Here is a 27,199-nt window from a genome sequence, read left to right as displayed (position 1 = left end):
CAGAGTCAGACGCTTAACCGACCAAGCCACCCGGGCGCCCCTTCTCTCCTCGCATCTTAACCCGACTGAAGTGTGCCCTCTTCCCTCGGGTCCCACTCGGATCTCTTGCCTTGAAGGCCTCCCCTGACCTCCTCACGTAAGTTGTCTGTCCTGGATCTCAGGGTGGTTTTTTCCCGTTACCCCATCCGGAGCTGGGGTTCCCGTGTGCCTGGGACATGGTGAGGGTAATAGACACTCCCTGTCGTGAGCTCTGCAGTAGGCACTCCTCTGAGTCCTACACACGGTGAAGCAACTCACTGAATCCTCACAAATGCTGTGGGAGATACATCCTGCTATTGCCCCCATTTCGCAGATGAGGATATTGGAGGCACAGAGAGGACTAGACGTTCTCTTTGGGTCACTCCTCTTGGCCATGGAGGTGCCAGGATTGGAACCCAGGTGGTCTGCCTCGTGGGCTTTACCTACTCAATAATAAGCCTTAGGGCTCATTCGATGAAGCGTCCGACTTCGGCTCAGGTCATCAGCTCACAGCTCATGGGTTCGAGCCCCGCGTCGGGCTCTGTGCGGACAGCTCGGCCTGGAGCCTGCTTCGGAGTCTGTGTCTCCCTCTCTCTCTGCCCGTCCCCCTGCTTGCTTTCTGTCTCTCAAAAAATGAAACATTAAAAATTAAAATTAAAAAATGATCATACAAGCCTCGAACAAATGAAGCTCTCACTATATTTTGGGTTACTACTCTCTTTTTAAAAATTTCGTTTAATGTTTATTTATTTTTGAGAGAGAGAGAGGGAGACTGAGCAGGAGTGGGGGAAGGGCAGAGAGAGGGAGACACAGAATCGGAAGCAGGCTCCAGGCTCCGAGCTGGCAGCACAGAGCCCCATGCGGGGCTTGAACCCACGAACCCTGAGATCGTGACCTGAGCCGAAGTCGGACGCTCAACCGACTGAGCCACGCGGGCGCCCCTAGTTTGGGTTCCTTTCTTGAGGCTAGTTTTCCAAGCGTGGTCGTCGGGAAAGGGCCTGTCAGCGTCCCGCGCCTCCTGCAGCCGGTTTGCACGGGGTCCCCCGGGGGGCTGTGCGCACGGACCCTGCCCTCACTTAGCTCTCCTGCCTGAAACCCCCGCAGCACAAGGAGCAGCGGAAGGAGCTGCTGTCCGTCGGGGAGGCCCTGCGAGCCGCCGAGGACGCCGGCCAGTTCCTGGGCCGCTGGGGGAGCCTGCTGGCAGAGCGCAATGCCGCGCTGGAGACGCTACAGGAGCGCCTGGACCAGGCCGCCCTGGAGGACCTCAGGGCCCTGACCCTGTCGCTGTCCGAGAAGGCCGCCGAGGAGCTGCGGCGGCTGCAGAGCTCGGGGGTGGCCCAGGAGCTGCTCAAGCACGGCGTGCCCTGGCTCTTCCTGCAGCAGATCCTTGAAGAGCACGGCCGGGAGCTGGCCGCCCGGGCCCGGCAGCTCGAGGCCGAGGAGAGGGACAGGGACCAGGAGGGCGTCCAGAGCGTGAGGCAGAGACTGAAGGACGACGCCCCGGAGGCCTCCACGGAGGAGCAGGCGGAGCTGAGACGCTGGGAGCACCTGATCTTCGCGTGAGTGCCCTGCGAGCCCTCCCCCCCTCCACCCCCCGCGAGAGGGGTCCCGCCCGTGGTCGAGGGGACAGCGGGCACTGCATAGACGGGAGCGGGGACGGCAGTTCCTCAGTCACGAGGACCGGCGGCCCAGGGGACGGGGTCACCCGGGGCCGGCGAGAGGCAGGCTTTGTAGCAAGAAGAGGGTGAGGTTCCCATGGAGGGAGGTGACTGGTGGCGAACAGGACCCTCCCCTCTCTGCTCCCGGGGACAAGGCCCTTCGTCGGCCGGCCTTCTTACCCAGGGGACCAGGCACAGCTCCTGCCCATGCAGGACATATCACATGTCGTTGCTCATTCGAGGCCATTCCGAGCCCGCCCGGTTTCACCAGATGTCAACGACGTGTGATGTTGGCCCCTACTCTGAGGCCTTCCAGGTCTCACTGTCCCTTCACCCGGCCCCTCCCTTCAGTCACCGATTCGGTGACTGGGCTATTTGATTTCATTCTTAATTCGAGAACCGTGTAATGACATCCGCCTGTGAGTAGGACGTACTGGGCCACAGCTGGCCACCACTTCTCATATAATAACTGGAAAATAGCAGATAAATGGCACACCTCCTGTTTTTAAAGACGCAGGAATGCTGTGGAAGTGATGAGGACCAACCCAAGTCACCTGCCTCAGGGGCCAGAGCGCCACAGCCCTTCGCTTCCCGGCAGTGTTTGGCAGCTGTCTGCACAGACGGAGATGTGGTGTGGCCCAAATGGGGCACCTTTTGTGGTGTCAGAGAGACCAGCAAAGCGTTTGGCAGTTGTTGAGGGCTGGCCCATCAGATCGGAAAGAGAAGGACCTCCAAACAAGGCCAGCGTGGGGCTTTAGAGAGGAGTGAGGTGTGGACCGCGTAGACCAGAAAGCCTGGATTTAAATCCCACCAGCTGAGTGTAGGAAAGTCACCTAACCAACTTGAGCCTCATTTCTCTTGCCTTAAACGACAATAGTAAATCACTTAGGGTGCGGTCCGCAGCACGTGATACTATCGCATCGGCAAAAGGCGCAGAGAATATTTTATAGGAAGGAGTCAGCGGTAGATGTTTCTAGGCTTGATTCAGTGGCTCAGTGATTCTGTCAGGGACCCAGTTCTCACAGTCTTTGTGCTCCACTACCTTCCGTGTGCCTCCTCGGTCTTTGGGCTCATCCCCTCATGGTTTCAGGATGGCTGCTGCAGCTCCAGGTGTCACGCTCATTATCCCTTTTGAACATCTTAGGCATCAATCGTTCCGATACCACCGGTCACAAGCCCATGCCTAAACCACTCACCAGCCAGGAGAATGACACAGCCATGATTGTCGTAGACCAGAGGCAGTAAACGTTTGTTTAATGACATGCAGATAAGCGTAGTCACTGAGGGCCACTTGAATTTTGTTGCAACCAGACGCACTCTGTAAACTAATGAACTGACTGGGTTCCAATAAAACTTTATTAACAAAAACAGGCAGGGGGCTGGACTTGGTCCACAGGCTGTAGTTTGCCAGTCCCTGCCTTAGACCAGTTGCAGAAGCCCCACCCCGGGGCTGTGAGGGGTGTGTAGGGTAGCCCCTCCAAACAAAAGCTGAGCTGACAAGGGGCACGGTAGTGGCCCTGGGTTAGGTCATCAACCACGTCTAACAAGATGCCACCTTCACGGCATCGATGAGGGAGTACATGGGTTAATATATTTAAATCCTTTAACACAACCCTTGATCTGCAGGAAGTGGGAAATGAGTAGTAGCTTTACCTCTAATATTCCTGTGCTCAGATTATCAGGAAAGCAGACACAGAGAGAGGCGATCATTGACAGACGATGCCCAGGCAGGTAACCATACGGGGCACCCTGCAGGATCCAGATCTTTGCCAGGCTCCGAGGGAGGTACGCTGTGTGCGCCCACCACCGGCCTGGCACTGGGAGCCAGAGACGAGCGGGCGTGGGCCCCCGGTGCCTTGCGGCGAGGGGGCACGACCGGGGATGGGGCAGCTTGACAGAAGTCGTGGTCCTTATCTGGGGGTGAAACGGAGAGACCGGTGTGGCCGGTGTGAAGGAACAAAGTTAAAAACCAGCAGCGCAGGAGGAAAGAACAATTTCCACCCTCCACTGGGTCCATTTATTTCCAGTAATGAAGTAACCGTTTGCCTGTATGAACGTGATTGTGCCCATCTGGCAGGAGCAGAGAGCCTCTTTTCCTCTTAACAAACGGACCTACCAATCCATGTTCCTTAAAGCTGCTTTTCCTTTCAACAAACCAACCAGCCAGCCCAGAAATTTAAGCAAATAAGCAAACCCAAACAATCCGTCCGAGCAAATAAACAAAACTCAACCCCATTTGGGATACTTTTCTTGGTATAGACGCTTCACTGTCTGAGCTGATTCTTGGGCACAACTTAATTCTGAATCCAGAGCTCTGCCTGTTGGAAGTTGTTGCACGGACAGGAGGGTGGAGGGGGTGTTGTGGGTCGGGGGTGGCGGAGGCCGGAGGGGAACGAGTCCTTTTCAGCATATCGGGTCAGCCCGTCTGTGTCCCCCCTCTGCCGGGCCGGCAGGCTGCGCGCTGGGCATCGGTGGTCCCTCCCACCTGCCCCCCTGTGATGGGCATGGGACGGAGGGCATCTTCCTGCCAATGCCCGTCCTTCCTTGGCAGTTACCTCTCGTGGAATGGGATCTGTCCGGCTTCTACCATTTCGTGCCTCCTATGCAGTGCTGGTCCCCGGGACTGACCTCACCACCAGGGAGAACGGGTCCTCGGGTGTCTGCAGGGAGTACAGCCTCTCAGTTCTTCCCCATCTCTGCTTTATGGTTCTCATGTATTTCCCAGTCTTTGTTAGCGTCTGTTTTCTTGGACACACAAGACGCCGTCTCCTCTCCAAGCCGGTAAAAAGCGGACCCTTACACACCACTTCCTAGTCCCACGAATTGTTCTCGGTGATTCACTCTGTATTCCCCCAGAGTCCCTTCGCACGCTGCAACCCACTTTGGACTCTTCGAGGCGTATAAATTAGACCTGACATCCCCATTACCAGATGGTCGTTGCCTTCAACATCATGTGGATCCGTTTTGCAGAGAGTATGACCAAAGCCGCCTCTGGTTTAGTCATTCACCAGGAAAAGAGAATTCTCACCTTGCTGTCTGAAAACGCTTTATCATTTTTCTAAGGGTCGAGGAGGGTCAATGCACACGATACACATGTGTTTGTCTACTTTGCTTATTCAAGATTCCAAAAGGTTGCAGCCTTTATTACTGAGGCATTCTGAAAAAAAATGGCTTTGCACCGTCGTCTTAAAACACATTTTTAGAAACTTTCTGATTTCAAGCAGGATGGAGTTGCTGTAAACCTGGTTGGGTAAAGTAGGAATTAACAAGGATGTGCTTTTTTTTTTTTTTTTTTTTTGCCAGGGAAAGCATGTGTTTGAGACTTCTTTCCTGAGCTCCTGCTTTCATTTTAAACTCCTTTAGGGCACAGATCCTCCCTGTCTCCTGTGTTTCCATCTTATCTTTGTGCCTACACAGCAGAGCATTAAGGCCGGGCCACCCCGGGGCCGATGGGCTTGAGGATGGGCAAGAATCATGACTCAGAGTCATTTCAGGGTTACTTTCACTTTGGATCCCACGTGCCCCACAAACACAGTGGGGAAAAGGTTCTCCAGGGGGTAAGGTACCAAGGAGCAGCTGGCAGCTTCCTGGCAATCTTTTATTTTTATTATTATTTTTTAACGTTTATTCATTTTTGAGACAGAGAGACAGAGCGCAAGCTGGGGAAGGGCAGAGAGAGAGGGAGACACAGAACCCGAAGCAGGCTCCAGGCTCTGAGCTGTCAGCACACAGCCCGATGAGGGGCCTGAACTCACAAACTGTGAGATCGTGACTTGAGCCAAAGTCGGACGCTTAACCGACTGAGCCACGCGGGCGCCCCTTCCTGGCATTCCTTTAAAACAGTTGACGGACCCCATGAAGTGAGAAACCCAAGACAGGATGTCAAGACATGGGCCTGGGGCCTTCGCACTATTTCTGGCTGGAGGTCCACGTCAGCGGAAAGTCCTATTCTATTTCCAGAAGAGAACTTTCTAGCTGAGCTGCGGTCCCAGCCTCCCTCACTGAGCTTTGGGCGTGGTAGGGCCGGCCCCGGCCTCCCACGGTGGTCCTGCAGGTTTTTCTAAAGCAAGCACAGGGCATATTTTATGCAGCCCGTGTGGATTGCACATTACCGGAAGAAGGAAAGAAAGCCGCGGTTATCAACAGAGAACACTTGTCAGATGAACTAGTGAACAGACATGCATTGCCCGAAGCAGGAAGCACAAGAGGACTCTCCCTCACTTGCTCGCTCCTGGCCCGGCAGGAACTTCTGCGCTGGGGTCCTCAGCAGACGTAGCCTCACATCTCCCCAGAGACGTGGGAAAGTGAGCTTGTGGTCTGTCCGCCCGGTGGAGTGGGCCGTGGGCCTTGCCAGAAAGGAAGGGTGGGCACTTTCCTCGGCCTCCTCACCTGTAAACTGAGGATCGAGTTGCTGGAAGGACTGGCAGTGACGGAGGTAAATGGATCTTTCCTGCGGCTGCCACAGCAAAGTGTCACAAACCGGGAGGGTATTCTCTGGCTGCCTTGGAGGCCGGAAGTGTGAAGTCAAGGCGTCAGCAGGGCTGGACTCCCTCTGAGGACACGAGGACAGAGTCTGTTCCTGGTTTCTCTCAGCTTCTGGTGATGCCTCTGCCCTTGGCATCCGTCAGCTTTGTTCTGTCACTCCAGTCTCTGCCTCTGTGGTCCCAAGGCTTCCCCTGCGTATGTCTCTCTTCTCTTATGAGGACATTGGTCATGTTGGATTAAGGGCCGATCCTACTCCACTATGACCTCGTCTTATCCTCCTTTCGCGTCGGCAGAAACCCCGTTTCCAAATAAGATCACGTTCACAGGTAGCGGGAATTGGGACTTGAGTATCTTTTGGGGGGACACACAGGTCAGCCTTTAGCAGGAGATCAGTCAGCACGTTCCCAGCATGGAACGGGTTTTCTCTGAGTGATGGCTGTCGGGCATCACCTCTTAAGACCCAGGCACTGGCCCCAGCCTTTCCCCTCGTCCTCCTGAGCTGAGCTGGCCACCCCTTCTCCAGGCTGCTGGGACCTACCGCATGCTGCTGAGCGGGCTCAGCGGACGACGCTGCGTTTTCGTGTGTTCCTAAAGCGAGAGCAGGCTCTGTCCCCGGTCAGGAGGGGCCGGAAGGTCTGCTGTGGCCCCGCAGACACCCTCACAGCCTCGTCCCACTGTAGCTTAGCTCCGGGACAGGGGAGTGTCCAGCACGACATAGCTCGGTGCTTGAGAGATCGCTGCGGAAGGAATGCGCCAATGAAGGCACGATGAGCCTTTCCAGGCGTGGACTGAACGTGTGCATTTTGCTGTCTGGATCCCCCCACCCCCGCCAGCCCCCCGGCCCGCTTCCTCCGCATAAGAACGTCTCTGTTCTGGCTTTTCCAGGAAGCTCTGTTCCTCGGCCTTCTCCCAGTCTGAAGAGGAGCTGCTCAGGATGAGGCAGGAGGTTCACGGCTGCTTCGCCCAGATGGACAGGAGCCTGGCCCTCCCCAAAATCCGGGCCCGCGTCCTGCTGCAACAGTTTCAGACCGCCTGGCGAGAAGCAGAGTTCCAGAAGTTGGACCAGGCGCTGGCTGCCCCTGAGATGCAGGTGAGAGTGATGCCCGGCGGCTCCTTGGTGGCAGACGTGGGGCGTCTCTCAGCCCCCGACGCCCCTCCGGGTTCATCCCACGTCGCTCTCCTCTGCAGCCGTGTCGGCATCCGGCTACTCGGAGCACCGCCAAGCTCGTCCTGACCTTACGGTGCCCGGCCCAGACCCCCTCGCCCGGGCCCTGCACCGCAGCCGCTCAAGGCTCACACCTGCTCCCTCCTTCTGGGCGTGGCTCCGGGCAGATGGGCACCACCCGGCCTGAGACGCGCTCCCCCAGCCACACTCAGTGACCCGCTCGGGGTACAAAAGGCTGGCCCTTCCGTAAGTGGCATAAGGAGGATGCTTAGCTCAGGTGGGGTCAGGGAAAGAGAACCCCCCCACCCTCGGCCTTGTAGCGCGATGATGGGCAGCTGCCTTTTGGGGACACCTGTCGTGTGCCTCGAAGACAGACAGCTCTCGGAGGCCATGTTTGCCCCCGAGCCCCCCCACGGAGCCGTCAAGGCTACACCTTACCCGAGAGCCCCGCCCTTTGCCCTTCCTGACCTGGTCCCTCACTGCCTACATGCTCCCAGCTCCTCTGTCAGGAAACCAAGGTCTCCCCATCCCCATCTCTGGCTCTGCCGCTGGGGAACCCAGCCCAAGACGAGACCTTTGAACTTGCTGTTTCTTCTGCCAGGAACACGCCTCCCCCAGAACCTCGAGGGTCCAGCCCTTTGTGATCTGTTTGCATCCCAGCTCAGACGCCCACCCTGAGCACCCGTCCAGAAGAACCCCCTCCCCAGGCATTCCTCACGTGGCTGTGGTCCGTGACTCCACATAATCGACCACTGCCTGAGACGCCCTGGTTTCTCAGCCCGCGCCCTGCCTGCGTCCCCACCGCAGACAAGCTCTCTAACCCCTTCACCACTCCGTCCCCACCACCTAGAAAGTGCCCGGCGCACAGTAGGTGTGCAGTTCATTTGACTGAGCCAGCCAATCACCAGGTGAACACAAGAGGTCAATCTTCTCTTGAGGCGATGCTGTGTTGAGATTCAAAACCTATTCAAAGCGCTTAAGCCAACACCGTCTCCTGCAAGTTCACAGCAATGCCAGGAGGCAGGTTTCCAAGCTCACTTTCCAGAAGAGAAAACCACCCAGCAAAGGAAAAGTGAGTTGACTGAGGCAGGCAGGAGGTGGGAGAACTGGGCTTGGGCTGGTTTTTCCTGACTTTAAACCCACTGCTTTTTCTTTAGGGGAAGAAAAAAAATCAAAACAACAAAAAAATCAGACATAACCTCACTGAATAAAAAGCAGTACAATGCAGAAACAGCTTGGAAGGTTTCATATTCTTTCACATTAAAAAAAATGTTTTTTTTTCCCTTTCTATTTCTTTTCTTAGAAGGGTGCAGGATACACAAGATGATGGTAGTTAGAGAGTAAGGAACAAATGATCAAAGTGGTTCCCCCCCCCCCCAAGTTTTGGAACAGCGACTAAACATATTTTCACATAAGGGAAGCAAGGTGTGTTTCCCCTGCTTTTGGGCTGACCAAGGGCCAATCCCGGCAGGAATTAAGTTTTGGATTCTAAAGTTGCTCAAGGTGCTGGCTTTGGAGAGAGAGGTGGCCCCGCGTCCTGCCTCCGAGGGGCAGAGGCCCCGCCTGCGAAGTGCGCTCCTCGATCCCCTTCGAGAAATGCACACACAGGCTGGTGGCCGCGGTTGGCTGAGCCTGACTCCCTTCACGAGGACGGTCCTGGGAAAGCAGAGGGGCCGGTGGTGGAGGACTCTGCTGGTGCCAGCAGTGAGAGCTGCTCTCTGTATCTTCACAAGCACAGGGACACCTCTTCTGTCGAGTCCCCTGCCCGGAGAGGCTGCCGGATCCGGGTCCCACGGCTGGGCCTCGGGGGCCTCGGGTTGGTTGTGCGGCCTGACCTCAAAGCTTTGGCTGTGCCCTCCGGAGTCCCTTTTCTGCCTTTGGTGGACCAAAGGCCCACGCGCTGAGCTTGTTCAGGAAAATGTCCATCTTTCCCCCCCTCTGCCGGCCTCAGACACCTGTGCAGGTGCATATGCTGCGGGAGCTCCTCTCGGCTTTGGGAGACAAGGCTGGGGGGGCGCTGTGCAAACCCACTGGCAGTCACTCCCCTGCCCGTGCTTTCTCCTGCCCCCTCTAGCAACAGTCCAAGGCAAGAAAGCCGCGCTCCAAGAGTAAAAGCAAGACAGACCTTCTGAGGAAGTGCATCGAAGATAAAATTCAGCTCTTTGAGGAGCAAGCCCCCGAAGACCTGGTTGAAAAGGTCAGTCCTCCTGCCTCCTCCGTTGCTCTCACTGCACACACGGGGCCGATGCCACCCAGTTCCCGGCACACACGGAGTCCCCGGGGGCCCTCACTGCCCGTCCCTGTTCTGCCGTGGTCCCGCAGCTGGGACCCAGCCCTGCCCCTCAGGCCCTTCCGCCCATCCTGTCTGGAACTCTCCTCCCTCCCCGCCCGGTCTCTGGTTCCATCTCTGCTTCGTCCTTCGGGCCCCACGTCTCAGCTGCTGCCGCGGTGGCCGCCGTCGCTGTGCCTGGCTCTGCGCCCAGGCGTTCGCACGTGTTATACTTTACGCCCCTGCGTGTACCACGCACAAACATGCGGAGCCTTCCACGTTCTTCCCTGTTCCTGGATGAACCCTGCCGCCTTCCCTTACCCGGATAGATGAACCTTGTCTTTGGCCCTCCTGAGGCACCGCCTCTGTCCTCAGGTGTCCCCTCCCCTAAGAAGCCTGATCAGATCACCCGGTTCTTCCCCCTCCTTCCTCCTTTCTTATCCTGACACGTACCCCACTGTGCGTTCACTGCGCTGGGACCCTGAGGCGGCATGATGCAGTGGCTCGGGTGTGGTGTCGACAAACTCTGGGACTTCAGTGGCGACGGTCCTTCCTGGCCTCACTCTCATGGTTGGGGGAGACGGACAGAAAGCACTTAAAACCACAGACCCTGATCAGTGTCGTTAGGACACAGAGGAGGTGATGCGACAGTGATGAGACGGGGCTGGGGAGAAGTGAGACCCACCAGAGGCGGCCGAGTCAGGTCAGGTCTCTCTGGAGAGGTGACGCTTAAGAGTTGACACTGTGCCTTCGCTGCCTGGGTGCCCGCCGTGTACCCAGCACCCCTCGCAAAGGGTGGGTTCCTGAGAGGAGGGGTTCAGTGGGTGGATCTATCAGACCATCTCTGAGCGGCCGTTTTCTTCCTGCCTCCTGTCCGTGTCCTTGTCTAGGTGTATTTAGTGCAGGTGTATTTTTCAGATCGCAAAAGCATAATCTGGCCGGGAGCTGCAGAGCCTGCACAGGGTGAGAGGTCAGTGGCTCCTTCTAGGGGTGACCAGGCTGGGATGTCTCAAGGGACACAGGAGGCAGCACCCTCTTCCCACCCAAGTTCTCTGCGAACCTGAGAAGTAGGACGAAGACTGAGGCGGGTAGAGGTGAAAATGTCGGCGTCCTCGTTGCTAAAGGCTAGCGCTGAAGATGGAAATTAGTGTGAGAGCCAGATGGGCTTGCTGAGCGGCTACCTGGTCACAGGCTTCCCTGGGGCTCTCTGGGTGGCCTTCCTGGAGGAGGTGAACACGAGGGCAGCTCTCAGGCAGAGCTAGCCTGCCTGGTGGGTTGTGGTTGCAGTTCACCAAGGAGCAGCAGAGGAGAGGGGTGCTGAGGGGCAGCCTGGGGGCCCAGTGGGGCATTTCCTCCAACACAGGCCAGTTTGTGACCCAAACACGTCAGGCTCGAGGTGGATGTTGCTGCAGAAGGAAAACTTGAGGTTTGTTTTGGCAGGGAGAGTGGGTGGCCTGAACCACGGCCAAGGACATGGTGCAGGTTCAGGGGAGCCCAGAGGATTGGCAGCCCTGTGAAAAGGCTGCTTTGTGGGAGTACAGGGTGTCCCGAGGGTAGGACAGCCGGCCACGGTGGAGGGTCTCACGTGCCAGGCTGAGAAGGTGAGCGGAACCTTGCTTGTCCCATTGACGGAGGAGAGGGACAGGCTGGATTCCCTGAGTTCACCTCCATCATTTCCGTGTGAGTCGTGCCTTTGTCCTGAGATCCAGCCAGGCCCTTTGCGTGTGTGGAAGACGCAGCCCTCTGCCCCACTCTGGATGATCGCTGGCATTTTCAAGGGCAGTTTACGTTTCATGTTTGTCCTGTGCACTGATTTAAGAACTTAACTCCCTTCTTGAGATACACTAACCCTCCAGTAAGAAGAGTGCTCATTTATTTTGTTTGCCTTTGAATGCCTGCGTCTCTGGGCACCCTACTCAGGACTTTCTGTATACATATATGTTGCTTATAGGTGACGGACATAATTAAAAATAGATCTACCCTATGACCCAGCAATAGCACTGCTAGGAATCTACCCAAGGGACACAGGAGTGCTGATGCATAGGGGCACTTGTACCCCAATGTTTATAGCAGCACTCTCAACAATAGGCAAATTATGGAAAGAGCCTAAATGTCCATCAACTGACGAATGGATAAAGAAATTGTGGTTTATATACACAATGGAGTACTACGTGGCAATGAGAAAGAATGAAATATGGCCTTTTGTAGCAACGTGGATGGAACTGGAGACTGTTATGCTAAGTGAAATAAGTCAGGCAGAGAAAGACAGAGACCATATGTTTTCACTCTTATGTGGATCCTGAGAAACCTAACAAGACCATGGGGGAGGGGAAGGAGAAAAAAAGTTAGAGAGGGAGAGAGCCAGACCGTAAGAGGCTCTTAAAAAACTGAGAATAAACTGAGGGTTGATGGGGGGTGGGGGGGAGGGGAAAGTGGGTGACGGGCATTGAGGAAGGCACCTGTTGGGATGAGCACTGGGTGTTGTATGGAAACCAGTTTGACAATAAATTTCGTATTAAAAAATAAAAATAAAATAAAATAATTAAAAATACATACGATACAAATCAGGCACACGCTTTACAGATAGATAAGTAAGAGCTAAGCCATCTGAGAGCTAGGTGCTCCTGCATTTGGGCACCCCATGTCCCGTAGAAGAAGCCCCACGAGTGTCCAGGGACGGGGGGTGGGGGGGGCGGGGCTCCAGCTTCTGAACCTCCGGCCCCTCGCCCTGGTGCTGCCTCTGCGTCGAAGGCCCCGGTCAGGATTGATGGGGAATATTCTCACCGGATGCGGTTACCTCCCGCGGTTGTTCAGCATGGGACAGACACGCCTCGGCTCCCGCATCTGTCACATGAGGATTGGGACAATCAGAACCTAGTAGCAACGGGGTCATTGGGAGGAGCAAACGGACAGAAAGGTACTTCGTAGCTCTGAGGGGGCTACAGTGCTGGTTTTTGATGATGCAGCAGCCCCGTGTGTGTGCGCCAGAACCCAGAGAAAGGCAGGAGGCCTTTGTCAGCTGTAACCTTTTAATGACAGGCCATCCACACAACCGGCCACCTCACTGTGGCAAGTGCCGATAGAATGCGCACTCTCAAGCCAACGGCTTTGACGTTCCTCCCGACATCGATCGGCCGCGTCTCTTAGCACCGGGGCCAGAATTGTTCAGAATTTCCATCTGCAGGGTAATTTCGGATGGAGATGACAGCCCTCGGTCTGAGTGCCAGCAGCTGAGAGCGGTCTGATCGTGTTCCAGGACTGAGAAACCCCTCACAGCTCGTGCGGCTGGAAAGGGACTGGGTCAGAGACCCGTCACAAAGCCTCAGTCTGGCCGGCAGTGTGGGGTTCCCAGAGGGACCCTGGCTTCACTCGTTGGGGCTGCCAAGCACACTGGAGGCACCTGCTGGGTGCCCCTTTCTTTGCTAGAATCCGAGACCGCGATCCCTGTAACCCTCAGTCCCGGGTGGATATGTGCCTCGTCTGGACGCTTCTGCCTGAAGGGATTTGCCCAACGTCAGTGCATACTAGAGCTGGGGGTCGGATGAGGCACATCTGCCGTGTTGTGACCCAGCTGCGACAGCGAGGAGGTTCAGCCTCCCAAAGTGGCTCTCCCGTGCCCTGCCCGCGTCCCCCTTGCCTTTCCTCCACTTCTTTCCCTGCCTTTCTCGTCTTTCTCCTATCCTTCTGTCTCCTTCCACTTCCTCCTTCGGAGATCGTTTTGTGGACTGCCTCCTCCGGGCCCGGCCGGTCTCGGTTTCTGCTCTTAAGATGTTCACAGCCTCAGGCGTGCGGCCACTTGGCGCACCAGCCGTTTGGAGGTTCCCCTCCTGCTTTCAGATAGAAAACCCACCCCGCTGACCCGAGCTCCGCCGTGGGTGAGTGGCTGCTTGACTGGTTCACAGAGAGTGGTGTGAATGATGCAGGGAGACAGACAGACAGACGAGGATGGGCTTCCTGCCTGACCACTTTTTCTCCACAGCTGAGGAGCTAATGGAGTGAGGAGTCTGCTCTGGTCACCGGCAGCTGCCGGAGGGGCCGGAGTGTGCCTGTGATCAGAAATGGGACTCAGGCAGCGACACCTGGGCCTTCTGATGGGGGGCGGGGGGGTCACTGTAAGCTCACTGGTGCATCATTTTAAACCTGAAAGACTCTGGAGGGCATATACATTTTTAGAATAAGTTAACCCAGTTCCTAAATAACTTTCTGTTGTGATGGCATGAAACTTACAGGTGAATTTGAGAATTGGCATTCCATCCCCCAGAAGGCAGAATGTTTCTTTTTTTATTTGGATCCTCTCTTAGGGTCTTGAAGAAGATTTACAATTGTTTCTGTAAGTAGGGTGACCATATATCTCAGTCTCTTGGGACGGTCCCAATGACCTTCCCGTTAGCTCCTTTTCACTCTCAACTTCGTGATAAACCATATGGTCACCTTAGATGAAAGGTATTTCTTTGCGTGATTTCTAGATCCAATATAGGTTTGCTCGCAGTTGTGAATGGTAACCTGCCTTCTTCTTTTTTAACCTTTTACTTATTTTTATTTTTTTGAGAGAGAGAGAGAGAGAGAGAGTATGTACGCATGCAAGTGGGGAAGGGGAGGAGGGAGAGGGAGGGAGAGAATCTTAAGCAGCCTCCACGCTCAACGCGGAGCCTGATGCGGGGCTTGATCCCACGACCCTGGGATCATGACCTGAGCTGAAATCAAGAGTCAGACAGATGCTCAACCGTCTGAGCCACCCAGGCCCCCCATGGTAACCTATTTTCAATTGTATTTTTGACATATTCAATACTGGTGTAAAGAAACGTTACCAGTTTTTATTAATAAGTCTTTCCAGACTGTCTCTGTTCTGTCTCTGGAGCCGGACATCTGCGTCCAAGTCCTAGCTTTGCCACTTGCCAGCTGTGTGACCTTGAACAAGTTTCTTAACTGTTCTGTGCCCTGTTATACTCATCCTTCAAGGTGGATAATAGAAGCCCCTGTCTTTTGGGATTCTTCTTGTGAGAATTCACCTGCTGCTTCTGTTGATTTTCTGCATAGTCAGTCACCATGTCGACAAATAATTGCAATTTCGTTGCCTCCCTTCCCAGCCTGTGCCTCATTGCTCTTCCTTATCAGTGTTTCCATGTCCTTGTCTGCTGGTTCCATCATCTCTCTTGGATTGGATGGATTTCCCCCTGAGTTGTGGATCCCATTTTCCTACGTCTTGGTGTGCATGGTAATTTTTGATTAGATGCTAGGCATGGTAGTTTTACAAGCCGGGTACCAGACTTTGTGGCATTTTCTTTAATAGTGTTGGCGTTTGGACATGTACTTACATTGTTTAGGATTCATTTTATCCCTTCAAGACATGCTTTATGTTTTGTTAGGTTGGAATTAAGAGCTGCCTTTAGTCAAGAGCTAATTTATCACTATTACTGAGGTACTACCCATCTCCCTGATGCCTCTGTGCTTTTCTCACTCAGGCTAATAGGAACACTGACTCTTCCCAGCTCTCTGTGGGCTCCAGAAATCGCTATGCCTCTTATTTTTGGTGGTTCTTTTCCTGATCTAGTACAGTTTTGTTTTTTTTTTTTTTTCCCAAGCATGCCCAACGCTTAGCAAAAGCCTTGAGAACACCCCTGGAGGTCTCTGGAGTATTCTCTCTCTCTCTCTCTCTCTCTCTCTCTCTCTCTCTCTCTCTGCAGCTCCTTCCTCTTTGGGACTCTGCCCTACAAATTCTAGACACAGTGACCTCCCAAACTCTGATTTTCTTTTCTTAACCCGGTGCACCTGCTGGGCTTTCCCCAGGTCCCCATCCGATGGTGCACCCAAGGAACTGCATCCAAGCAGTAAGCTGAGGCAGCTGTGGGGCCACCTTGTCTATTTCCTTCCTCTCTGGTACCCCAGTGCTGCCCAGTATCTGAAAACTATGGCATCATATATGGGATCTGGTTTTCTGGTGGTGGGAAAGTAAATCTGTTTTTGGTTCTTCCATCCTGGCCAAAAGTAGAAAATTTTGACCTATCCCTTTGTCATAGGTTTTGAATTTTACCCTATTTTTAAAAAGTTTTTTTCTGGGGCACCAGGGTGGCTCAGTCGGTTAAGCGTCCGACTTCAACTCAGGTCATAATCTCATGGTTTGTGAGTTTGAGCCCCACGTCAGGCTCTGTGCTGACAGCTCAGAGCCTGGAGCCTACTTGGCATTTTCTGTCTCCTTCTCTCTCTCCCTCCCCCGCTCATGCTCTGTCTGTATCTCTCTCTCTAAAAATAAACATTAAAAAAAAAAAAAAAAACTTGTTACTGATTTTCATTTTTTTTAGTATTCTAGTTAAAGAATAAAGTATATATGATAATGATACTTTGGAATTTATCGTGGTTCCACTGCGGCTTTATAAAAGTCCTATTTTGAAAGATATTTCATTTGTCTTCAGAAAGGCTGGGTGTTTTCTGTTAGGTATGGAGAAGGAAGCCCTAGGAGGTAGGTAAAAGCCAGGACCTAGGAAGTCTGGAGGCTACACTAAGAAACTGAGCCTTTGAGGCAAAATTTAGTCACTTTGTAGAGAATATTTGGGGGGACATACTCACTTTTAATTCTGTCTCGAACCCCTCCTTTCCTGCCTGGTCTCTGCTCTCTTTGACTCTAGGGGATGTGGGCCTTGTCTTAGTCTGACCTGCTCTTTCCCTTGTGTTCATAGGGCTGAGCTAGAAGCTAAGCCTCCAGTCCCCGCTCCCATTAAGAAATTTCTCGATTTCTGTAAACTAAAGGGCCCCATGGCCAGACCCTCTGCAAGGCTAAGGGTCCACTGTGGGCTTGGTGGCTAGCGTCACCCTACAAGGGTCAGTTATGTCAGTCCCAGTACCCTCTCCTGGAGGACAACCAAGGAGGGCTTCTCATAGGTGGGTGCCTGATTGAGGAAGGGACATTCGAGATTCTTCCCTGACTTCCAGGAGACTCTGACCAGCTTGGTGCCATTGGTTGGATCTGTAGGACTGGAGGGCTGCCCCTCAAAATGTTGCCTGGCCAAGATTTTACCTGCTGAATGCCTTGACCAGGACGGAGAATGTGTCTGTTCCTCCTGTCCCCGTGCCTGGGCCAATCCACAGAGCAAGGTAAACTCATAGCACAAATTATGGGACTCATTTTTACTTTCCAGCTAGTAGAAATAGGTCTGTCTATCTGTCTACATCTCTCTCTGTCTCTCTGTCTCTCTCTCTCTCTCTCTCCATATCTCTTTCTCTGTCCCACCTGCCTCTGCTTTTTACCCAACACTGAAGCTTGAAGACTTTCCCTATCAGTACATGAGAGTTCCCTCGTGGTGTTTTACAGCAGCTTAACATATCATGGTGCATGTGACGCTTAAATGATGTAGCTGGTGCTCAGCTCATAAGACATTTAGATTCTTTTCAACCCCTTGATATTTCAAACCATCTTGAACTCTGTTCGTATACCGTCTCACTCTGGTGAGACAATAATAATGGTGAGGGCAATAATTACTATTTCCATTTCATGGATGAGAATACTGAGACTCGGAAAGGTGGAGAGGCTTGTCCAAGGTCACATCGCCGGCAGGTGCCCAAAGCACAGGCCTCTTTTTTTTTTCTTTTTAACCTTTATTCATTTTTGAGGGGGGGAAGGGGAAGAAAGAGGGGGACAGAGGATCTGAAGCAGGCTCCATGCTGACAGCACAGAGCCCGACGTGGGGCTCGAACTCACAAACCATGAGATCATGACCCGAGTCGAAGACGGACCTCAACCCACTGAGCCACCCAGGCGCCCCAAACCACAGGTCTCTCTGCCCATCCCTGTGTCGCTTTGGCAGATCCAGAAATGAGGGGGATGTTTCAGCTAATCTTTGATGTGTCTGCTGCTGTTATGGCACACAGTTCATATAAATTTCTCATGAATATTCTTTGCAGACACTTAGATGTGAAGGAAAATGACGTGACCGTGCCTCCTGCTCACCCGTTATTTGTGGTCTTATTTGAAGGATGCTGTCCTCCACCTGAGTGGTACCCATTCACCCATTCGTTGTGTGTCCACTGTTTCCGGGTTTCGTGACACGCACGTGTGCACAGTCCATTAGCAGCCCCTTCATTCAGGAGTGGGACTCACGCGCTGCGATCGCCCGTGCAGCCTGCTGTGTTTCTTCACCCGCCGCGCCAGTCATGCAGAGGTGGCCGGGACTTCTGTCAGGCACGCCTCTCCACACCCTGTCATCTCAGAAGTGACTAGAGCTTAAGCATGAAAATAATGTGCTCATTTTCCGATGACCTGACAAGAGAGAACGGTGACGGCACAGGTTCTTATGAAGCTTAGAAGAGAAGGTGCGTTGCCAGGGGAGGCGTTTTAGGAAGGGGAGAGAACATCCGTCCATCCAGCAAAGACTGGGAAATCCTGTACGTGGTTCCCTTTGCGTCTACTCAAGCCCCCGTCTTGTCCTTTGAGGCAGGCTCTGTCAAAGTCCTGTTCTGAAGCACGATTCTAAGGGAAGTTGCTTAGAATCTTCTTAGAATCCCACCATCCCCAGACAAAATGCAGATTCCTGAATGTGGCATTCAGGCCTCACAGGCTTCATTTTACCTTTCTAATCTCTTCCACTTCTGCCTTTCACTCACCAGAAGGTTACTAGAGTGATCTTTGGATGGCTTGAATGTAGTAACTTGTTTCTACATTGTCCATTTAAAAATTTTTACTTTGGGGGCACCTGGGTGGCTCAGTCGGTTGAGCGTCTGAATTCAGCTCAGTTCATGATCTCATGGTTCGTGGGTTCAAGCCCCGCATCAGGCTCTGTGCTGACAGCTCGGAGCCTGGAGCCTGCTTTGGACTCTGTGTGTGTGTCTCTCTCTACCCCTCCCCTGCTTGTGCTCTGTCTCTCTCTCTCAAAAATAAATGAATATTTTTTTTTTTTTTTGGGACAGAGAGAGACAGAGCATGAATGGGGGAGGGGCAGAGAGAGAGGGAGACACAGAATCGGAAACAGGCTCCAGGCTCCGAGCCATCAGCCCAGAGCCTGACGCGGGGCTCGAACTCACGGACCACGAGATCGTGACCTGGCTGAAGTCGGACGCTTAACCGACTGCGCCACCCAGGCGCCCTAAATGAATATTTTTTAAAAAGCTAAAACTTTACTTTTCATTTTTATAAAATGTAGGCATGCATTCTTTTAGAATCAAATAATTCTACAAGGTTTGTGCTGAACAAGGAGCCAACTCCCAGGAGCCGCACACACATACATTTTCAAGTCCCCAGAGGTAATGACCTCTAATTTTTTAGTTTGATCTTTTGGCATTTACCTCCGTATTTCCAAATAACATGCTTATCTTGCTATTTCTTCATTTCTCTACTTTGGGTATTATCTATTTTCTTTCCTTTTTTTTTTAACGTTTATTTATTATTAAGACAGAGACAGACAGAGCATGAGCAGGGGAGGGGCAGAGAGAGAAGGAGACACAGAATGCGAAGCAGGCTCCAGGCTCCAGACTCCAAGCTGTCAGCACAGAGCCTGACGTGGGGCTCGAACTCATGAAGCATGAGATCATGACCCGAGCAAAGTCAGAGCCACCCAGACACCCCTGACAAAGGTTGGTGGGGGGGAGGGTTGGTTATTTTATTTTGCATTTAAAGACATCACAGCCCCTAGAAAAAACTACTTTTTTGAAATGCACTGAGTCAGAGGCACACATAAGGAGGCAGTTTAAACTTCCCATTTAAAATGAGAGTACTTAGCAGCGTATTATTTTGAAAATGAATTTTTATTACTTTAGGTAGCCTGAATATTTAATGAAACTTGTCACAGAAATGCAAACCCGTATCCTTTCCCAGAGCCTTTTTTAGACAAGGATGGAATCCCTCCCTGCAGGCACATGCTTATGGTGCTGGAATTAACAAAGTAAACTTTCCAAAGAGAAAAAAAGGATTTTGGAGAATCTTTCTTGTCTTAATTCTGCTGTCCACGTGGTTCGTGCAGCACACACGAAAAGCTTTACGCTGCCCCCACGTTTTAGGTTTGAATTTGCGTAAAAAAAAACTCAAGATACCCTCATGGCCGCCTCACCCTGCCCTGCCCTTCTGCAGGAGACACGGCTTTCAGGATATTTGGGCCACCACCCGTCCAAGGATGGGGCCAAAGGAGGCCGTTCGGAGGTCACGGTGACAGGAAATCTGAGCTCATGGCAGGTGTGGGAGAAGGGCACCGCTCCTCCCTTTCTGGGTCACATGCCCATCACTCGTGTTATTCCTCTCGAGGAACTCTCCGTAGGTTTGCCATAGCCCTTCCCACTTCCTCGGGGTGTGTAAATATGTCACCGTTTAATCAGACTGTGGCCTTTAAATATGTGCAGCCTCATCCCCAAAGGCAAGGGAATTAAAAGCAAAAATGAACTATTGGGACCTCATGAAGATAAAAAGCTTCTGCACAGCAAAGGGAACAATCAACAAAACTAAAAGGCAACTAACGGAATGGGAAAAGATATTTGCAAATGACACATCGGACAAAGGGCTAGTATCCAAAATCTATAAAGAGCTCATCAAACTCTACACCCGAAAAACAAATGATCTAGTGAAGAAACGGGCAGAAAACATGACTAGACACTTGTCCAAAGAAGACATCCAGATGGCCAACAGGCACATGAAAAGATGCTCAACATCGCTCCTCATCAGGGAAATACAAATCAAAACCACACTCAGATATCGCCTCACACCAGTCAGAGTGGCCAAAATGAACCAATCAGGAAACTATAGATGCTGGAGAGGCCGTGGAGAAATGGGAACCCTCTTGCACTGTTGGTGGGAATGCAAACTGGTGCAGCCGCTCTGGAAAACAGTGTGGAGGCTCCTCAAAAAATTAAAAATAGACCTACCCTATGACCCAGCAGGAGCACTGCTAGGAATTGACCCAAGGGATACAGGAGTACTGATGCATAGGGGCACTCGTGCCCCAATGTTTATAGCAGCACTCTCAACAATAGCCAAATTATGGAAAGAGCCTAAATGTCCATCAACTGACGAATGGGTAAAGAAATTGTGGTTTATATACACAATAGAATACTATGTGGCAATGAGAAAGAATGAAATATGGCCTTTTGTAGCAACGTGGATGGAACTGGAGAGTGTGATGCTAAGTGAAATAAGCCATACAGAGAAAGACAGATACCATATGGTTTCACTCTTATGTGGATCCTGAGAAACTTAACAGAAACCCATGGGGGAGAGGAAGGAAAAAAAGAAGAAAAAGAAGTTAGAGTGGGAGAGAGAGCCAAAGCATAAGAGACTCTTAAAAGCTGAGAACAAACTGAGGGTGGATGGGGGGTGGGAGGGAGGGGAGGGGAGGTGATGGGCATTGAAGAGGGCATCTTTTGGGATGAGGACTGGGTGTTGTATGGAAACTTAATTTGACAATAAATTTCATATAATAAAAAAATAAATATGTGCAGCCTATCGTATGGCAATTATACCTCAGTAAAGCTTTTTTTAAAAAAACCCATGCGTGGGGAGGTATTATTATTCCCATTTTACAGATGAGGAAATAGAGTCATACGCAGCTGAATGAATTTGCCCAAGGTCACGAGCTAGTGAGTGACAGTAAGTGACAGAGCTGGAAACCGTACTCGGGCCTCTGGCTCTGGAGCCCTTGGCCCCCCTTCACCCCTGTGCCTACTTGGGTCCTCAGTTGGGAGCTCTTTCAGGGTCAGATTCTTGTCTCACTCATCTTCACCTCTTCTCTACCCCCGCCCCCTCTCCTAAGTGCACCACACATTCCTTTATATGATACCTACTTGGTGCTCATTAGTCAGTTTTTGGATTGATGAATGAAAGCATAAATGGATTTCCTGTCTGCAGACTTGCAGGAAGAAAGTAGCTGTGGGACAAAGGCATTTGCAGGAAGACTGGGAAGATCCTTGAAGCACGTTAGAGACCCCGCGTCCCCATGAAGAAGCCATCAGACACGGCTCTTGGGTCCCACTCTCCCGAGGCTTTGCCCAGTCTTGGAGGGACGTGGGGCACCGCATGAACTGTGTGGACACCTCAGGCTGGGTGTGACTGCCAGCCAACCCAGGAGGTCCAGGTGTGATCCGAAGTCACCATGGGAACTCATCAGTGGGCAGGTGACTGTCACCTGGTTGTCCACATTAGGGCAAGGTGGGGGTCTAGTAGCACCCTCTTGAGAACGAGGCTTCTTGTTCCCGTTCGAGCAGGGAAATGAACGTCTGTCTTCCAGACCAGCTCTGTCTGTCTGCCATACTTCTGTGTCTTCTTGCCTCTGGCCCCCGATGTTTGTGGGCGTTGCCGTGAACCAGATATGCAGGTGCCTATACTGTGTATCTTTGCAGACCCTGCCTTCCGTTGGTGGCTCCTCTCCGTTCTCTGAGGCTGGTCAGAGGCCCTGCCTCTCCAAGAAGCGTTTGTAGGGCCCCCCAGACAGAAGTTTCTTCCCCAGCCGGCAAGCTGTCCATTTGTTCCTTTGGGGGACTTCTTCCCTCTCCACCCCCATCAGACTTCTTCCCGAAGGTCAGGTTGTAGAGGTGAAATCTGTGCTTTTCAAACCGGGCCTTGTCTGCTTCCGAGGGACACGTGGATGGACATGGTGGGGCTGTGCAGCCACGGGAGATCCGGGGTCGGCATCCTCCGCCGGCCCCCACATCACATAAGTATTCTTCCCTGTGTCAGCCATCCGAGACCTCTCCGAACATAAACAGATGAATATTAAAAATAGGTTACATGAAGGGGCGCCCGGGTGGCTCAATTGGTTAAGCGACCGACTTCGGCTCAGGTCATGATCTCGCCGTCCGTGGGTTCGAGCCCCGCGTCGGGCTCTGTGCTGACAGCTCGAAGCCTGGAGCCTGCTTCGGATTCTGGGTCTCCCTCTCTCTCTGCCCCTCCCCCACTTGCGCTCTGTCTCTTTCTCTCAAAAATAAAATAAGCGTGAAAAATTTTTAAAAAATCGGTGACATGGCAGAAAACAGAATTCCACAAAGTGTTTCAATATTTCTTATTGTGGTAAAATATAGATGACGTGAGACTTACTGTCTTAACCGCTTCTGCTCATACAGGCCAGTGCCATGCAGTACGTTCACCCTGTTGTGCAAAGCGTCCCCGCCATCCGTCTTCCCAAACTGAACCTCTGTCCCCACGAAACACCAACTCCCCGTGTCTGCTGCCCCCAGCCCCTGGCACACATCATCTGCTTTCTGTGTCTATGGACTTGACTGCTCTAGGAATCCTACAGTGTCTGTCCTTTTGTAACTGGCCTATGTCACGGAGCACGCCGTCCTCCAAATTGTAGCCTGTGTTAGAATTTCCTTTCCTTTTAAGGCTGTGTGATACCCCGTCCGTATCTGGGTTACGTTTACCTTTGGTTTTGCAAATGAAATTCCACACACGCTTTTTTTTTTTAAGTAACTTTTTAAGGTTTATGTATTTATTTTGAGAGTGTGTGTGTGTTGTCAAGTGGGACAGGAGCAGAGACAGAGGGGGAGAGAGAGGTTCCCAAGCAGGCTCTGTGCTGTCTGCGCAGGGCCCGACGCAGGACTCAAACTTATTAACCGTGAGATCATGACCTGCGCCAAAACCAAGAGTCGGACGCTTAACCGACTGAGCCACCCCAGGCGCCCCAAAATTCCACACACGTTTAAAGATTAAAGGAAAGACTTCACCAAGACACGTGTTCAAGCAGGCCGCTTTTTGGCTTGTGGCGTCCCTGTGAGGGGAGGGGGTACACATTAAAGGGAGCTGCCATCAGGGGCTCGGGGGGCCACGTGTGAGAAGCATCAGGCCCCCTTGTTCATGTGGCATCTTTTCTGGAGAAAGGAGAAGAGGCAGTGGGGACATAGAGAAGACACACTGATGTCAGAATGAACTGCTTGGTTGTGGGACCCAGAGGAGTGGATGCATTCCCTTGTCTGGGGTTTCTGGAGCCCCTCAGGTGCTGGGCCCTCCCCCCGAGGGGCTCGGGTCCCCGCTGGGTCAACGGTGCGGTGAGGGCCAGCAGGAGGAGGAAAGGCAGAGACGAGAGTGACAAGCATGTGCTCGGTGAGGGCACTTCTAACACAGTGGTTGGAACCGGGGACGGAAGGACAAATAGAGGATCTTCAGGAAGACGAGGATGCGGGGCATTTCAGTCCCGCGGGGAGCCCCCAGGCACCCGGGAAGGGTGGAGTCCCAGGGGTGCGGTGCGGGGAGCAGAGGAACAGATGAGACGTTGCAGGCATACCTCTGCTGGGAGCGGGGTGGGAAGGGGCTCAGAGCCTGTTCCGAAGTTTAAACTTTCATCCTCTGGATGGGATTTCACGCTGGGTAGCCACGTAATTCCCTGTACCTTCCAGAGTGATAAATGTGGAGGGAACAGCCAGACTCCAGAAGCCCCAGCGAGGCGAGTGTTTGCAAGCAGAGACACCCCGTGGTCCTAAATTGCACGCTGCACCTCCCAGTGCTTGCTTCTTTGCAAGTCGTGGAGGCCCTTCCCGAGCCCCCCCACCCCCACCCCCACCCCCAGTGAATGGGTGCTTGAGCTCAGCCTAGCGGGGTGCTGTCTGGAAGTCCTCTCTCCACACCCCCCGCCACTCACCTGTGTGGCTTGTGGCCTGCCGTCCCCAGGTCCGCGGGGAGCTGCTCCGGGAACGCGTGCAGCATCTGGAGGCCCAGGAGGCACGATTCGCGGAGTCCCTCGCCTCCCTGCAGTTCCAGAAGGCCGCCAGGATAGCCAAGACCCTGTGGGCTTACACCGCCCTCCTGAGCGTCCAGGACCTGCTCTTGGAAGAGCTGAGCGAGTCGGAGACCCTGACGAAGCTGGCCTGCGAGCAGATCCTGGGGTCGCACAGCCCGGTGAGCGCGGGGGCTCGGGAAGGAAGAGGGGACGATCGGGGATGGGCTCCTCTGGCTCCTCTCCCACCCCCCGCCGGCAAGTGGGTGGTCGCCTGCCCTGTGTATGCTTCAGGGTCGCAGTGAGGACTAAGTGAGGGAACTTACAACCCCGAGGCTGCTCGATTGCCTTGCCCCTGAGAAGTAACCTTTTGAATTACAACATTTTTAGCACCTCTGACACCGGGATGCGTCTCCCACATCCACAGCAGCATCAGGAGCTCCATCACAGAGCTGTGAAAAATAACAGTGTGGCTTTCAATTAACGGCGCCCTAGATGCAATGAAATACTGCACTGTTGTTTACGTTTATGATCACATTTGTACGGTTATTCCTGCACGCCGCATTTTTTTCAAGGTGCGAGAGGTGTATTCATAAAACAAAAGCCATGGAAGTAACTGAGGACTAACCTTAGATCCTTGAGGAGAGTGTTTTAGAATTTCGTATGTTATTATCCTACCTATAGAGAGGAAAAGGAATTCAGGCTTATTGAGTATATGCGAGCAAAAGCGCTAACAAGCTGTGAATGGGCATACTCTCATTTGAGCGTTAAGAGTTCGTACGCATGCATCTAAAAATGACGCGTTAAGCGCGATTGAGTATAAGTTGAGGTCTTACTGCTGGACCTTATGCTCCCTGTCTCACATTATATCGCTTAGTTATAGCACTGTGCTGTGAAGTAGGTACTGCTGTTCAGTTCTCGGGTAGAGAAATTGAGATCCCGGCAGGTGGCATATCAAGTTCTTTGTGAAGTCCACGCGGCTAATAAAGAAATGCCAGGAGCGGAATGCAGTCTGTTTCTGACTTAAACTCTCTAGGTCACGTTCATGGACTGTCCACCTTGATCTTGCCGGTAGGGGTTGAAAGTCATAAATAACATTAGATTCTGAAGAGTCCAGAACTACTTTTCCCATAAACATCATGCGTCCTGCACTGTGACCACAATTATGACGTTGATTTCTGTTAGGGATAGAAAGATGTGGAAACGTTGGCATTCCAGCACAAAACATATGGATGCTAAATAAATAAAAATGAGCATACTTCTTAGTGCTTTGTGAGTTCACAAGAGAATGTGGAAAATTCCCAAAGGCCAAGGATATCCTGGGGAAGGCAAATCCAGAGGCTCAGATCCAGGGAAAAAGACTGAAACCTACAACCCAGGGATTTGGGGTTCATTTGGGGGAGACAGGAGATGAGGCTGGGGGTGTCGAGGAGGTAGGACACCCAGTGAGGGGGTGGGAAGAGAAAGTCACCTGTTGTCAAAGGTGTTACCAGGGAAACCTGTCCTTCCCTCCCTTCCCCAGCCCTGCTCCAGGGGTGGGGGTGGGGTGGGGTGGAGGGGAGTCTCCCCGTGAATTTGTAGTCAAAGGCTCTTGCTGCTGTGAGGAAGGAATCCAAAAATACTTTAGCCCTCCAGTCAGGAAATCTCTAAGCTGATACATTAAATTAAAGTGGTTTATATATACAATGGAATACTACATGGCAATGAGAAAGAATGAAATACGGCCTTTTGTAGCAATGTGGATGGAACTGGAGAGTGTTATGCTAAGTGAAATAGCCATACAGAGAAGGACAGATACCATATGTTTTCACTCTTATGTGGATCCTGAGAAACTTAACAGAAGACCATGGGGGAGGGGAAGGGTGAAAAAAAAGGGAGGGAGCCAAACCATAAGAGACTCTTAAAAACAGAACAAACTGAGGGTTGGGGGGGGGGGTGGGAGGGAGGGGAAAGTGGGTGCTGGGCATGGAGGAGGGCACCTGTTGGGAGGAGCCCTGGTTGTATGGAAACCAATTTGACAATAAATTTCATATAAAAAAATAGAATAAAATAAAATTGTTGTAGGTTGAATGACGCCTCTGGTGCATGGCCAAAGCCATGGCACATCCTCTCCAGAGAAAAATAGCCTCAATCTGGGCAACTCGGGATTTTCACAGATAAATTTCAGCCAAATAAGTATTCTCAATTGAATTTCGGAGTCCCCAAACACGTAAGCAAGACGAGATGATGTATGTGTCGGAGAAACAAAACCCAACAGATTAAAATCCCTAAAGACGTCGGATGCTCGGATTAGCAGCCTAGACTATAAAATCACGATTTATGACATTGTCTTAAAAATTAAAGGTGCTACCAAAATGATTTTAAAGTTTCATTCACCTGGAGAGCAAAGCAAGTCTCCAGTTGCGTATATGTCATAGAAGACCCAAGATAATGAAAAGAAAACTTGATAGACCGTTGATGAGTCGTTCATGATAGTGAGGGGTTTCTGCACACACCCCTCTTTCTGTGGGCGATCAGACGAGACACAGGGAAAGATACCAATGAACTGAATAGCCCATTCATCAGTCTGTATTTAATGTGCACCTACAGAATCTTACAGCTGGCAATTAACAAACACATCTTCTTTTGCAGCACACGTTGGAACAGTTAAGGAAACGACTATATAATATCATTTTGACCACCTTTTTGAAAGAAAAGACCAATTAGGTTTAAATCCACTTAAGAAAAGGTCATTACTCCAAGCCCATACTTTGGAAGTTTTAAAACTTACCTCTGAATAAGTCATTGGTCAAAGAAATCATAATGGAAACTTCTAAAACTGTAGAACAGAAAAATAATGTAATAATGTAAATAAAACAGATCAAAATTTGTGGGATTTGGCTAACGCAGCTTTTCAGCTCTAAGAGAAATGAATGCTCTAAACTTAAATTAGAGAAGAAAAGCTCACAATTACAATCATAAAAAAAGCTAGAGGGTAACAGTGACA

At 52.0% G+C, this 27,199-nt stretch overlaps 1 protein-coding gene across 1 annotated transcript in view; it reads left to right on the top strand.

Moving 5' to 3' along the window:
• Nucleotides 1-27,199, top strand: part of EVC2 (EvC ciliary complex subunit 2) — a 135,828-nt gene that overhangs the window by 91,412 nt on the left and 17,217 nt on the right. The window contains exons 14-17 of the mRNA XM_042984798.1: nucleotides 1,123-1,577; nucleotides 7,047-7,251; nucleotides 9,401-9,523; nucleotides 24,168-24,395. Of these exons, the coding sequence (XP_042840732.1) occupies nucleotides 1,123-1,577; nucleotides 7,047-7,251; nucleotides 9,401-9,523; nucleotides 24,168-24,395 (1,011 nt within the window). The remainder of the gene's footprint in view (nucleotides 1-1,122; nucleotides 1,578-7,046; nucleotides 7,252-9,400; nucleotides 9,524-24,167; nucleotides 24,396-27,199) is intronic.

This window comes from Panthera tigris, chromosome B1 (assembly GCF_018350195.1).
Source record: "Panthera tigris isolate Pti1 chromosome B1, P.tigris_Pti1_mat1.1, whole genome shotgun sequence".
In the NCBI taxonomy this organism is placed as follows: Eukaryota; Metazoa; Chordata; class Mammalia; order Carnivora; family Felidae; genus Panthera; species Panthera tigris.
Note: the sequence above shows the minus strand (reverse complement) of the source record. Positions and strands in the feature narration are given on the sequence as shown.